General features: G+C 50.0%; 1 protein-coding gene across 12 annotated transcripts in view; it reads right to left on the bottom strand.

Annotated features, from left to right (window-relative positions):
- Window positions 1–12,712, bottom strand: part of Abcc12 (ATP binding cassette subfamily C member 12) — a 76,319-nt gene that overhangs the window by 39,786 nt on the left and 23,821 nt on the right. For 11 of the 12 annotated variants that reach the window (XR_005496627.2, XR_005496628.2, XM_008772375.4 and 8 more), the window contains 4 exon segments: window positions 11,162–11,440; window positions 6,844–6,915; window positions 4,462–4,586; window positions 2,039–2,111 (listed from right to left, as the gene is read on the bottom strand). Coding sequence is in view for 10 of the 12 variants with exons in the window: in XM_008772375.4 (XP_008770597.1) it covers window positions 2,039–2,111; window positions 4,462–4,586; window positions 6,844–6,915; window positions 11,162–11,440 (549 nt within the window). In the remaining 2 variants the exon portion in view is untranslated. 12 annotated transcript variants of the gene reach the window in all.

Below are 12,712 nucleotides of genomic sequence, written 5' to 3'. Positions count from 1 at the left end.
GAGGAGAGAATACACAGTCTCCTCCAGCCCTCCCACTAGACAATGCCAACTGAAAGAATTCCATCTCCCTCACTTCACGGAAGCACAGTGCCAACTGGGAACAGCTCTTCCTGACTCTGAGTAAGGGGTGCCCATCACAAGACTCCTGCTTCCCAGAGCGCTGTCCACTATATTGATTAATAACACAAGACGGGGGGTGGTTTTTTTTGTTTGTTTGTTTTTGTGTTTTTTGTTTGGTTGGTTTTTGGAGTAGGGAACTTTGGAAGAATGAATAGTGAACAGGGAAAAGGAGAGAAAATGCCTGGGAGATGGACCAGGGACCCCTCTGCTCACTTCTTTGTGTGCAAATATGTGTGCCATGCAAACACCATCAGTCCCTCACACCTGGCCTGAGGCATGGATTAGATGCACAGTAAACGTTTACTGCAAGATGGGAATCCCATCCTCCTGAGTACAGAGTGGATCCCACTGTACTCAGATGCCCAGCTACTGAGCTCATTGTCAGGTGCTGGGAGCTGGGAGCTGGGGGCTGGGGCCTGGAGGCTGGGGGCTGGGAGCTGGGAGCTGGGGGCTGGGGCCTGGAGGCTGGGGGCTGGGAGCTGGGAGCTAGGCAAGAAATGTAGGATGAAGTCATTATGCAGCAAGGCAGGTCCAGGATAAGACGAAGCCTATCATTGGACAAGAAGGAAGGGTAGGTGAGGGAAAAGTCTAGGAAGGAGAGAGGTGGGGGAGAAGCAAGGGAATCAAGATGGTGACAGAGAAGGATGACCCAGATCCAGGTGGTCTTGAATTGCCAAGGTAGCTGGGATGGATTTCTGTAGGCAAATTTACCTTATCTAGGCGGGCGGTTTATATCCTTATCAATTGGTCATAATTGTGTGGATGTATTGTGGATTGAGAATTTAACATATAAATCTGATTGTCAGGTTACAGTTTGTTGAGTCTCAATTTTGCCAGGTATTTGGGAGTTTATACTTTAACTACCAGGGGGCAGTTGCTGGGACTGTGGGCAGAATCCATGGCAGGGAGCTGTGATAGGCCAGCCGCTGCTGGACTTCTAGAACCATGATTTTACTGGGTAGCTGGAACCAGAGTTCGCAGCTAGCAGAGAGCCGCAGGGAGAGATACTAACCAGAGATAAATTAGCGCTAGTTCCAGTGGCCCATTGGAGCAGGAACTAGCGACTGCCAGGGTACATGCAACGCACTCCACCGCTTTTTTATTTTTATTGCAACAAGAAAAGTGACGTGTGAACCAGGACTCACATTTAAGCATCAGGCACTGAACACACAAAACCAACACTCGACCTATTCTCCAAGTGCTAACCAAGAAGCATTAATGGCAGCACTTGGTGGCAAACCACTGCTGACTGTGGACCTCCAAAGTCTTCCTCAGTGGAGCTACATTAGCTCCTGAAAGTCTAGGAGGTGGCTGGACACTTAAGCACACTGGCTGAGTGTACAGATAGAACCTGAGAGGGAGAAGTCAGAGCCACACACATGTGCTTTCGGCAAGGCCAGCAGCTCCTGACAGGCAGAGTGAGAGGCTAGAAGAAGAGCTAGATGTCGTGGTAGGGAGAGCTTGTCCAAGAGGTATGGTGTGCTAGGGAGAGAGGGGAGGGTAGCACAGGGGCTCTGGGTCACCTAAGTCAGCAAGTTCAACCCAGAACCAAGCCAGCAGTTTGGACAAGGAGCCTAGGGGCTGGGTCTGAAGGTGACTTGGCACTCCTGGGCTGCACAGAGGCAGAGAGCAAGAAGAAGCCCTGAGACTCCCAACTAAGGGAAATACCCTGGATATTTGAGGATAGAGCTGGGCCTTGAGGTTAGGAACTCTGCTCAGGAACTCTGCTTGAGATGGTGAAAGGGCTGGAAGTGGTCTGTGGAAGAGACCATGAGGAGTCAAACACAAGTAAGCTTGGGTTCACCTCCACTTGGCGGACCCCAAAGACTCCATGATAGGCAGAAACTAGAGTGTGCCTCTGCGATGTGTGGCTGTGGATCCAGAGTCAGCTGGGGAAGTGGGACTCAGCTCTGCTTACCTCAGTCAGGTCTCCATAAGGGAGGCTGTTCAAATCCTTCTGGAGCCCACAGACATGAACCGTGTGTTGGTACCTGTGGGCATAGAGGCCAGAATGGTAAGGCCAGCACAGAGCACGGATGCCTGGGCTGCTCCCAAAGGAATCACCGTCGTCATCTGCACAAGGCGGGGATCTTGCTGCTGCTATGCTCAGGGATGGGGCCAGTTGCCTTATCCCAAAGACCATGTCTTCTTTACCCCTGGGGTGTCTCCTCGACTTAGAGTTAGTCTCTCTCCTTTTACAGTGTTCATGTCATGCAACGGGAATGATACCAGTGACTGTAAAGTCCTGGGGGTGTCAATTGCTATCGTTGCTCTTTGTGTCAGAAGGGAATCAAGATGTGGGCTAAAGTTGTTGAAAGTGGTACCCAGGGTGTGTGTGGGTGGAGGCACAGGGCTGAATCAAGGCCAGGAGTGGAAGAGAGGGTGCATGTGATGGAGCAATGTACTGTCACATGATTACTAATGTCAACAAATGTCAACCCTGACCTCTGCTAAGCCCCTTCTGCTCCGTAAGCTACTCTTCCCACCCATCATCTCTACCATATTGGAGAGAGTTAGAATGAAGCACGAAGGACGTCACTCCTGGGGAAAGAGGAAAAGTGGGAAATGAACCCTAGTTCTGGAGCGTCCAGGGATGTTTGCTCCTTGGTATCACCCAGGCTCAAGCCTTGGGAGCTTAGACTTATGAGGACTTAGCTAGCTCTGCCCAGACAAGCTGCTTGGGCCAATTCCTTGTTTTACCAGGCACAGCTCCACTCAGCCCCTGGGAGAAGTCCACCTCTCGGGGCTTCTGCCACCGCACAGTCTACTGGGATGTGAGGCCCCTGGTGAGAGAGAAGCTGCCATTCTGCTGCTTCCACTCTCTCTGCGTCTCAACCCTAGACATATACACAGTGAGCAGACCTGTCCCGAAGGCACCATGGTGGCCCACAGCCTGAGATTCTGGCCACTGCTCTGAATAGCTGGTTTTCCTAGTGCCGCTCTCATTTCAACTCCTGAACCCCACACTGAGTGGGAGACCTCTGTCCACTTGACAAGCTGCGAGTCTCTACCAAGGACGGTTGGTAACTGTGACACTCTGATAACAGCCTTTGCCATATATTTCCACAGCCACAAATTCTTCTACCATGTCCTCGCTCAGATGGACTGAAACTCTCTGGAACCAGGAGCCAAAATAAATCTTTCCTCTACTAAGTTGCTTCTGCCCGGCCATCTGTCATACGACAATGCTAAAGTAACTTGTACGACAACACTGGGAGCAGTAACTGTGTTCCTTATGGTGCCCTGCAGAAGGCAAGCACTTGGTTAGTATTGGCTATCTTCCACGTCCTTGTTGGTAAATTAAGTAACTGTCCTTACAGCCTGCTTCTGTGGGGGAAAGACATTCCAGGTAGGGATGGTGCGGGAGTAGGCAAACAGGGACTGTGGCCATGAGATGCTGATCACATGTGAGCCTTCTGCTGTGGATATCACAGCCAGGGAAAGAGGAGCAAAGGCCACAGACTTCCTGCTTGCTGGTCAATGCCAGCCCATAGAATTCAGAGCCTGTGGGCTCAGGTAATAAGAGAAGTCCAAACTGCAACCGGATTCCTAAGTCTGACTCCTTACGTCAGTCCTACAGTGTATGAGAAATTTTTGGCTGACCCCGCTGTCAGGTAGCCCCAGTGTTAACAAGAGATGCTGGAGCACAGGGCACAGGTCCAAGACTCGAGCCGTGTGGGCAGTTAGCTCACCCTTCTGAGCTTCAGTCTTCCCATCAGTAAAATGGGATATAACACCTGGGCCTCCCTAAAGGTATGGTAGTGGAACTTACCTCAGACAAGCCTGACTAAGAAATCACTGTTTTCCAGAGCTTAAAGATAATGACCTAACACTTATCAAAGATTTATTAATCAGAAGCTTGATTTTTATCTCATTAGATCATTTGAGGACACTAGCAAAGACGTACCCAGATAGTGCCCATGTGGACTAAACCGTGTCAGGACTGCCTGATTGCCTGCCTTCTGCTCGAGATCTCAAGCAAAGTTTTAGTTATGCAGCCTAAATCAAACTTGCAAGGCTCCTTTTTCACCAGTGAGGCAACATACGCCCTGTGACAGAGAACCTCAGAGCATATGGTACTCTGCCCTGGGAAGGAAGTGACAACCACTCCGTCTTCTCACCAGACCATGTGGTCACAGGTCTGTAGACCCAGCCTCTCCTGAACTTCTGTGTCAGAAAAAGAAATTCCAGTTCCTGGGCAGACCCCACGGATGTTTCGTCAAAACTCATTTAGAGAAACCTTTCCACTCAGTCACCATTCTTAGTGGCCTTTCTTAAGAGTCTGAAGCAGGTGGGTCAACAACCACAGTGCCAGCCAGATACATCCCGGGTTAGTAATACCTTTGGTGGTTGTACTTCTCTCCAAACAGGATGTTCTCCCTCACATTTCCGTGGAAGATCCAAGCTTGCTGAGAAACATAAGCCAAAGGTCCACTGACAGCCACGACCCCTTTCTGTAACTGCATCTGGAGCAACGATAACCAGAGAACCCTTAGAATGCTCTAGCGTTGCTCCCAAATGCCCTCTCACTGTACGAGCATTAGTCAGACAAATATAAGGGGGTGGGTGGGTGACAGATGTCTCATACACACCCTGTAAGCCCAACTGTGCTAATGAGGGTCTCTTGGTGGGACACTTTCGAGGGCGAGGCAGGAAATTTAGGGAGCCGGTAGTCATGAGTCCTGCTGCCAACTGGACGGTACAAGCTACACTTAGCTCACTCCTGGGCCAACTACAGCAAGATACTTTAAGAATGGATGAGTAATGAGAGGCCCCCTTCCACTAGGTATGCCAAATGGGTCCATCTCTCCTTAGCCAGGTTCCTAGGAGCAAAGCACAGCCTACCCCCTGGGTAGAGGGCGCCCCCAGAATGCACCACTTAAGGAACCTGGCTCAGTCACATGGTTGTAAACATGCAAGAATTCAGGCTTCAGGGGGCCAGAACTCCTCTTTTCTTCGTCTTCTTCACAAAGAGTGGGAAATCCACTTCCATGTGGAGCTTTGGTAGGTAGCATCGAGCAACCCATTTAGGAATCACGTGAGGCCCAGTCTGTGACACTGAGTAGCCACAGGCACGTCAGCTGAGCCCACGAAGTGTGTTTCTGGTAGACAGTGGGAAACAGTATCGGTGATATCGGGATGGAATGCTATCAGGAGAGGGCGTCCGTAGGGCTGACGATCATGGGGTAGTGGCAGTGTGGCGGAGTAGGGAAAGTGTCACACGATGCAGCGCTATTTTGACAATGAAGGGGCCTTGAGTTACACTTGGAAGGGAGATGGCATTAGCAAGAGCAGCTCTAGGAATAACAGGTGCCTTCCAGGGACGGTGCTGAGCAGCTGACACTGTGACTGGCTCTGAGGGCTCAGCTGTAACTGGCACGTACACTCCCTTTGGTAACTGATCTTGGCCATTTTGTAGATGAATAAAACAAGGTCCAGTGGGACTCGGTTTCTTTGTCCAAGGGAAAATGGCAAACAAGTGACTGAGACAAAGTGTTGAGTCCTCCCAATCTAGTACCCACTGGCTTAGCCCCCAGGCCCCTCCCCAGGTCTGATTCCCTCGCTGCTTCATGGAAGATGGGTTCTATTTTCTCTGAGATGTTTCCGAGGAATAAATCAGAGGGTAGAGGTTAAAGGGAGGCAAGGTTCCTTCCATCACACATCCACACACTGAGATATGGAGGAACTAGTTGGGGACAACGCCAGGAGGTTTGAGCGTGGGCCAGGTCATCTCTTACTTCGTTGAGAGACCTGTACTGATAGGTAGAGAGTGGGGCTGGTTTCTAATGTGTCACTGACGCTAGGGCCCTCACGGAAACACACATACAGAGCCTACCCAAACCAGACCTAGGCTCTCCTTCCTCACCTCTATGAAGGAGATAAGCAGTCACTCTTCCTGAAGTGAGTCAAGGGATGTCTAAGAAGTTGATCACATTGGTCCCTACAAGACTCACATCCCCATTCTAGTGAGGTCTGCTGAGCCTCGTTTCTCCATTCCTTTAGGGGTTGTCCAAATTCTTTCAACCCCAGCCAATCAATTGTCCCTTTAGGAACAATGGTAGGCCAAGGGGGGAGATGGTTCCCCGACCTCCTCAAAACCTGCCTTATTCATTTAGGGTGAAACTTGCAAAACATGGCAACATGGAGACCACCTGTAAATCACCTTACCACATAGGGTCTCACAGCTAGACGTGGCAGAGACAGGACAAGACTTAGGAACCTCCCTCTTCCTATACAAAGTGTTTGGAGCAGCTGGGGTCACGCTACAAGGCCCTCGGTTGGGTATTTGGAGTTTTGGAAACAATCAAAAATTCATCAAAAGTCACCATGAGTCCCAGCTCCTTTGTTCTCCACCAAGCTGCTTTGCTGGATTTTGTAAACCAGGACAGCCATGGGAGAAGCCACAGATGTAACAATTCCTCACCTATTTAGACTAATGTAGAGCTGGGAGAAGGAAGCAATCACGCCTGTCCTCAGGAGGTAAACCCAAAGGGGTGTGAAAAGGCTTGACTTCCTGTCAAGCCAGGCATGGAGCTGCCAAATGCATCAACCCAAGGGACTCTGATGAGCATCCTTGTCAGCATCCTTGACATTGACCCTGGGCCGCAAAGCTTGACCACTGTCCTATAGGCTGCTTCAGCCCTACAAAGTCTACAGCAAGGAAACCTTTCCGCAGTCCTGCCAATGTAGTCTCTCTCTCTCCAGCTCTCACCATACACTCACCTGCCCTAGAAGAGCAGAAATGAGGGAACTCTTCCCGCTTCCAACATTCCCGCATATCCCCAAGACCTTTCCCTGTCAGAGAAGCAGAGACAAGACAGTTACTCGCCCGTATTGTTGTAGAGGTGGGGGTGGATGGGGTGGCTTGGGCTTGATGGTGACCAGGCCAGGCAGGACAAGAAGCTACTATTTTTACATCTACAAGGCGGTAGGTAGCTGCAGCCTCAGGCCTCAAGCCTTGTGTGCACAGCTTGCAAGGATGCAGAAATGTGCATCTTAATTAAGCGTCTTCCCTCCTACAACCAACAGACTACCCAGAGGGCTTTTGGAAACCTGGAAATCCTGCTCACACATCGATGTGACACTAATGGCAGATAAAGGAGGATATGATGGGGGTAAGGAGTGGGGTGGGGTGGGGACATCCTTCAAATAAGAGAGAACTGGGTGATTTCAGAAGTCTTTTTTTTTTTAATAAAAATCTTTCATCATAACAACTCAATTTAGAACACCAAGTCATTTCACTATCTCCATGGGATGAATTCAGAGCTGAACTTGTGTCAACTCAGCCATCAAGTTGTCACCGAGTACTTGTGATGCTCCAGGCACCGTTCTGAGCACCAGCAGTCACCTCACCCTGGCTCCAGGGTCACGGAGGAGGCACTCAGAGGATGAACGCAACAGGGGACCCAGACTTGGTCCCCCCAGAGCTCGTGTTTTAGTTGGAGATAGACAGAAGGGGAGCAACTGAAATAGGCAATTTGTCAACTGTGTATTGGGGAAGTGACTGGAAATGGAAGCACAGGAAAAATGTACTCAGCAGGTGGATGTGTCTGTGTGTGCTGGCCTGGATATGCTCTGGGTGAGAATTTGGGGGAAGGCATCTTGTTTGGGAAGTGCAGGTAGCACCAGGAGCAAAGAGGAAGAGGAAGGACACCATAAAGACAATGCCCGTTCTGCTAAATCAGCCCACACGGAAGGCAAATGAAGCTCCAGGCTTCTAGGAAGCTCAGGCACCTTCAGAAAAAGTGAGCTCAGATCCATATGGCACCCCAACACCCCTTTACTACCTGCAGGCTACTGTCAAAGTCGTAGCACTCTGAGATAGAAGACGGGTGACCACATTTTAAAGGTCCCGGGACCGTGGGCCCAGGGACAGCACCTGTCACAAGCGGCATTGAATAAAGGAGTTGAAAGAGGTAAGGCAAGGGTCGCACAGGTCCCTGGGGTAACTGATAGCATGAATGTTACTGTGTTTGGACAGAGGCTACATATGGGGAATCCAGATCATTTTCAAGTAGCCATGATGCGACCCTGGAGAAGCTCACCCTTTAAATCACAGTAGCACTTCAGAATGATGAGTTGTGGGATGCTCGGTACGGGCCAGCTTCATAGATGCTCCCTGCAGGCCTCCCTTGAGTCCTAGCCATTCTCTCGGGCCAGGCAAGAGCCTCCTAGACTCATGCTTTTTAGAATAAATCACAGGAGTCTTCATCTTCTGGGCAGTTCATTGTTCATTTGCACATTCACTAAACATTATTAGGAACTTGGCGTCAGGCGTAGGCTCTGGGCTAAGGGCATAGTAACATCCCTGCCCCCGTCTGGTCCTGGAGGACAGCGTCTCATGGAACCATGGAGCTAAATTTGGAGGAACTTGGATGGCCTGAATTTAGAGCTTTTCAGGGCGACACGTAAGCTAGCCATGATTGTTAAAAGAGAAAAGAGGGCGATGGTTGCTGACGGCGTTGAAGCTTACCACAAGCTAAGTGTTTTGTACGCAGCCCCTCTGCTCTCACAACCACCGTGTGAAGTGGACGCTATTAGAAAAGTCCGTGCAGCTGCCAAAGAAGCCGTCTCTTCAAGAGCTCAGGCAGCGCCGGAAGGAAAGTAGCTGGTAAGTGGCTCGGGTCTGGAAAGGAGCTACTTCACAAAATGCTGCCTGCGCCTTCGTTGCACAAATCCAGGCGTTAACATTCACTGAAGACAGCAAAGCAAGCGGAGGGCTAAAAAGCAGTTTCCTTACCTACCAGTTTCCCGAGCCTGTCCGAAGAAATTAGGGCGCAGGCTCAGAGGTGGGGGAGACTGACAAGAAAGCAGTGGTTTTGCCGAGCAGAATACAACTGAGACTTGAGGTCAGCGGTCCTCAGCTCATCAAACGTTAGCTACCGTTCTCAGGGCGTACGCGGCAGATGGTCTCCTTAGCTGCAAGAGAGGCCGGCCTTTGCTTATGAGCTTTGACCACTGTGATGATGGAGCCTCTCCTTCTGCAGCGTTAGCATGGGAAAAAGCACGCAGCAAGGTGGGAGATTACGTTACTCGGCACAAGATTAACTCTGAGCCTGCCACAGCAATATCAGCAGCACCTTAGGAGTGCCCACCAGGTTCCCGGGGCAACAGGATGTAGACAGGGGGAGCATGAAGAGGCCAAGGGCTAAAGTCACAGCTTTGTTTAATGGTTCTACAGCCCTCCCTCTAGAGGGAAGGAAGGACCATGGTATCTGGCTGGCTGGCTGAGCACGCCCTCCCCTCCACCCCTTCAACACACACACATTCACACTCCCACTCACACACACGCTCACACTCATTTACTTTGCTAGACTGGTTTTTAAAAAAAATCACATTGTGTTGTACAAAAGCAGTATTTCATGGTGAGTAGGGGTATAGGTCGAGAGGACAGGGAGCAGGGTACAGAGGAGAGGCCCGGACAGGAAACTGGTGAGTTCCCGAACAACCTGGACTTCACGGTGAGACGCCGTCTTCAAACAAAAGCAGAGTTGGATGCCGTAGGGGTGCAGTCCACTATGTGACCTAGCCCTTGTTATTTAGCTACCCTCGTGCCTCAGTTTCCTCAGTCACAAAATGGGGTAGTGGGTGGAATAGCTTAAAAAAAGTTAATCGTGTGCTGGGTAGATTGTCTCTCTTAACATTATAATGGGAAATTAGAAACACCCTTAAATCTAGTCAGTTGGAGTCACATGAATTGGACCATCTATTTAAGCCCGTGACTGGTAAGGGCTCAGGGGTTTTCAGGGTCCCCCTGACCTCTGAACCTGTGCCCTAATTTCCTCAGACATGCTCAGGAAACTGGTAGGTAAGGAGCCTGCTTTTTAGCCCTCCTGTTCTGCTCTCTCCTGTCTTCAGTGAACAGCAATGCCTGGATTTGCAACAAAGGTGCAGGCAGCATTCGTGAAGTAGCTTTCTAGACCCGAGCCACTTACAGAATGCGCTAAATACTTTGGATTCTGCCTCGAGCATCTTTGGGAAACAAAATTCTAACTAGAACAGTAGGTGGTGTAGTGACCCACATCTATAATCCAGCACAGGCAGGCTGAGGCAGGAGGACGATTAGTTCAAGACCAGCCTAAGTTACACAGCAATACTCCTTCTCAACAACAAAGTGAAACGGAACTACAGTGGCTCCAGAGGCATGGAAATCAGTACCAGTGGAAACCATCTTCTCTTAAACTTGAGAGGATGCCAACACACTTACGCACACTATTATAAAGTGGACAGGGAAGACAGAAGACCTGGTTGGAGACATCCCAGCATCACCTCCAGCTCAAACTGCATTTTGTGGGGCTTGAGAAAAGCCATTGACACATAGCACAAGGAGGCAGGGTGGGGCCTTCAAAACACACACCTACTGCTGCAATTTGGTTGCTGAATTCCCCTCAAGGGGGCATTAGTTCCTATGATAGCACTGTTACCAAGTAGTGTTGACTTTTAGGAGCAGATACCCTATAGGGAGGGGTGTTTAGGTCATTGCAGCCATGCCTTAGAAGGAAACTATGGAACTTCCATTTTTTTTATTCTGTTTCCTGTCACACGATGTGATTTGTTTGCTACCCACCCCAAGCCTTTGCTAGAGGCCCACAGCCTGATCTTGAACTGTATCCAAAACTCAGTCAAAATAATCCCTTCTCTCCCTCTCCCCCTCCTCTCCATTCCTTCTCCCTCTCCTCTCCTCCCTCTCCCTCCCTCCCTCTCTCCTCTCTCTCCCCTCCACATACCATACTCTGGCTTTTCCCTCAATCACTCTTCTCTCATCTTTTGTCGATATGGAGTCTCTCGTTGAACCTGGTCTGTCTACACTGATCTCTGAGAGGATCCCTGTCTCTGCCTGCCTAGTGCTGGGATCACGGGTGTGCACGGCAGTACCTGGCTTTCTAGGTAGGTGCTGGGGCTCTAAACTCAAGTCCTCAGGTTTGCATGACAAGCACCTCATTAATGAGCCATCTCCCCAGGCTCCCAGACTTTGGCCCTTCATAGATTAATTGCCTCAGATATTTCACTATCACAACCCAAAGCTGACCGATACACTCACCTTTCTCACCACAAAGCTGATGTTGTGTAGTACTGACTTGGGGCTGCCACTTTGCCGCTCTGGGCTGGCAACTCCCTGATCTGAGAGACTTTGCTCACTGTATAGCTCTGCCCTCTGTTTCTTGAAAACGTGCCTTCTCTGATCTTGTGTCTTCAATGGGCCTCTTTTCCTGTTGATTTCTTGTTCCCATGTCAGGGTGGCATTTGCTAAAAGCAAGATAGTATCTGGGTCTTCTGGTTGGGTGATGTAGGATGGGGGACTTTTAGCTACAAGAATTTTCTAAGATTAAAGAGACAACAGTAAGTGGGTAGATGTCATCCATTTGTAAGAATCCTCCCAAAATATCCTCTAACGACCCCCAAATTAGAATCTTGGCATTTCTACCTAAGACAATCAGGACTGATCAGAAGTTACTCCCCCAGGAGCGTTGCAGCATAAATAGTCCATGGATTCAAACTGTCTGGAACTGGTATCTTTGAACCCTCAGGCCTGGGTGGGTCACCCCCATTGGAGAATGCAGAACCAGCTACGGTTCATCCTTGTCTGTAAGCCAGTGAGCCTCTGCCCACAGGGGATGGCCTTCACTGCATGACAGATTCATATGAAAATGAGGTCCATTTGTCCTCTCCCTCACTCAGCTCAATAAAACACTTGCAAGTTAACTAAATGGTACATGTCAGACCTCCGGGGGTACATAGTAGAGACTCACATATAAACAAGAGTGGTTCCTGGCCTTGAAGAGGTTGTCTGTGAGAAAGGGGCATGCACAGAATTGTGCAGTCGAGTATGACAAGGACACAGCCTGTTAGTGACCAGAGACGAGGCCTACTCTTCCCCTTTCTTGAAGTCTGTGTGTTTGGTACCTAAGCTGAGTCTGTACAAAGAAGAGGGAGAGGAGAGAGCAGGAAAATGAGAGTTGAGACCACAGCGGGGCAGACAGGGGAACAGAGCACCGTCTAGTGGTTTGCGCAGCATAAAACAAGCCATCCGGGATTGCTGAAACTCACAGCTCAAGGTAGAAACAGGATGGGAAACAAGGATGGAGAAACTGCGGGGCCAGGGATAAGGGCTCAGGCACAGTCCTGGGAGAGACAGGGGTTCGCAGTGCTGGTGAGGGGTGTGTTGGTGGGCAGGCCAATACTTTAACAGCTCTTGAGGAACTGAGTGTGAGATCGGTCAGAGGACAACAGGTTTAGAAAAAGAGGACTGGCCTATATAAATCATGCTGCGTTTAGAAGACGAGTGATGGAGACCTCTGTGAGGGTGAAGGCACAGTGTGGAGGTTGGGAGTCAAGAGAGAGCACCCTTCCCAGAATCCAAAACGCCTGCACTTGTTTTCCAGTACAGGGATATACAGAGTGAATGAGGGACTGTTGATCTGCATGCCCGTAAGAGCCAACCGTGTGCCTTCCAGTCCTGGCTTACAGGACTGCCCCTCCCTATTGAGAGGACAGTGGACAGGGCTCAGAAACAAGAAAACAGGCACAGGAGCCCAGGACAGCCAAGCTGCCATTCTGTGGTCAAGAATGTCCTCCTTTTCCTGTCGGAACC

The sequence above is a fragment of the Rattus norvegicus genome, chromosome 19 (assembly GCF_036323735.1).
Source record: "Rattus norvegicus strain BN/NHsdMcwi chromosome 19, GRCr8, whole genome shotgun sequence".
In the NCBI taxonomy this organism is placed as follows: Eukaryota; Metazoa; Chordata; class Mammalia; order Rodentia; family Muridae; genus Rattus; species Rattus norvegicus.
The sequence above is the reverse complement of the archived record's forward strand: the minus strand, read 5'-3'. Positions and strand labels throughout refer to the sequence as shown.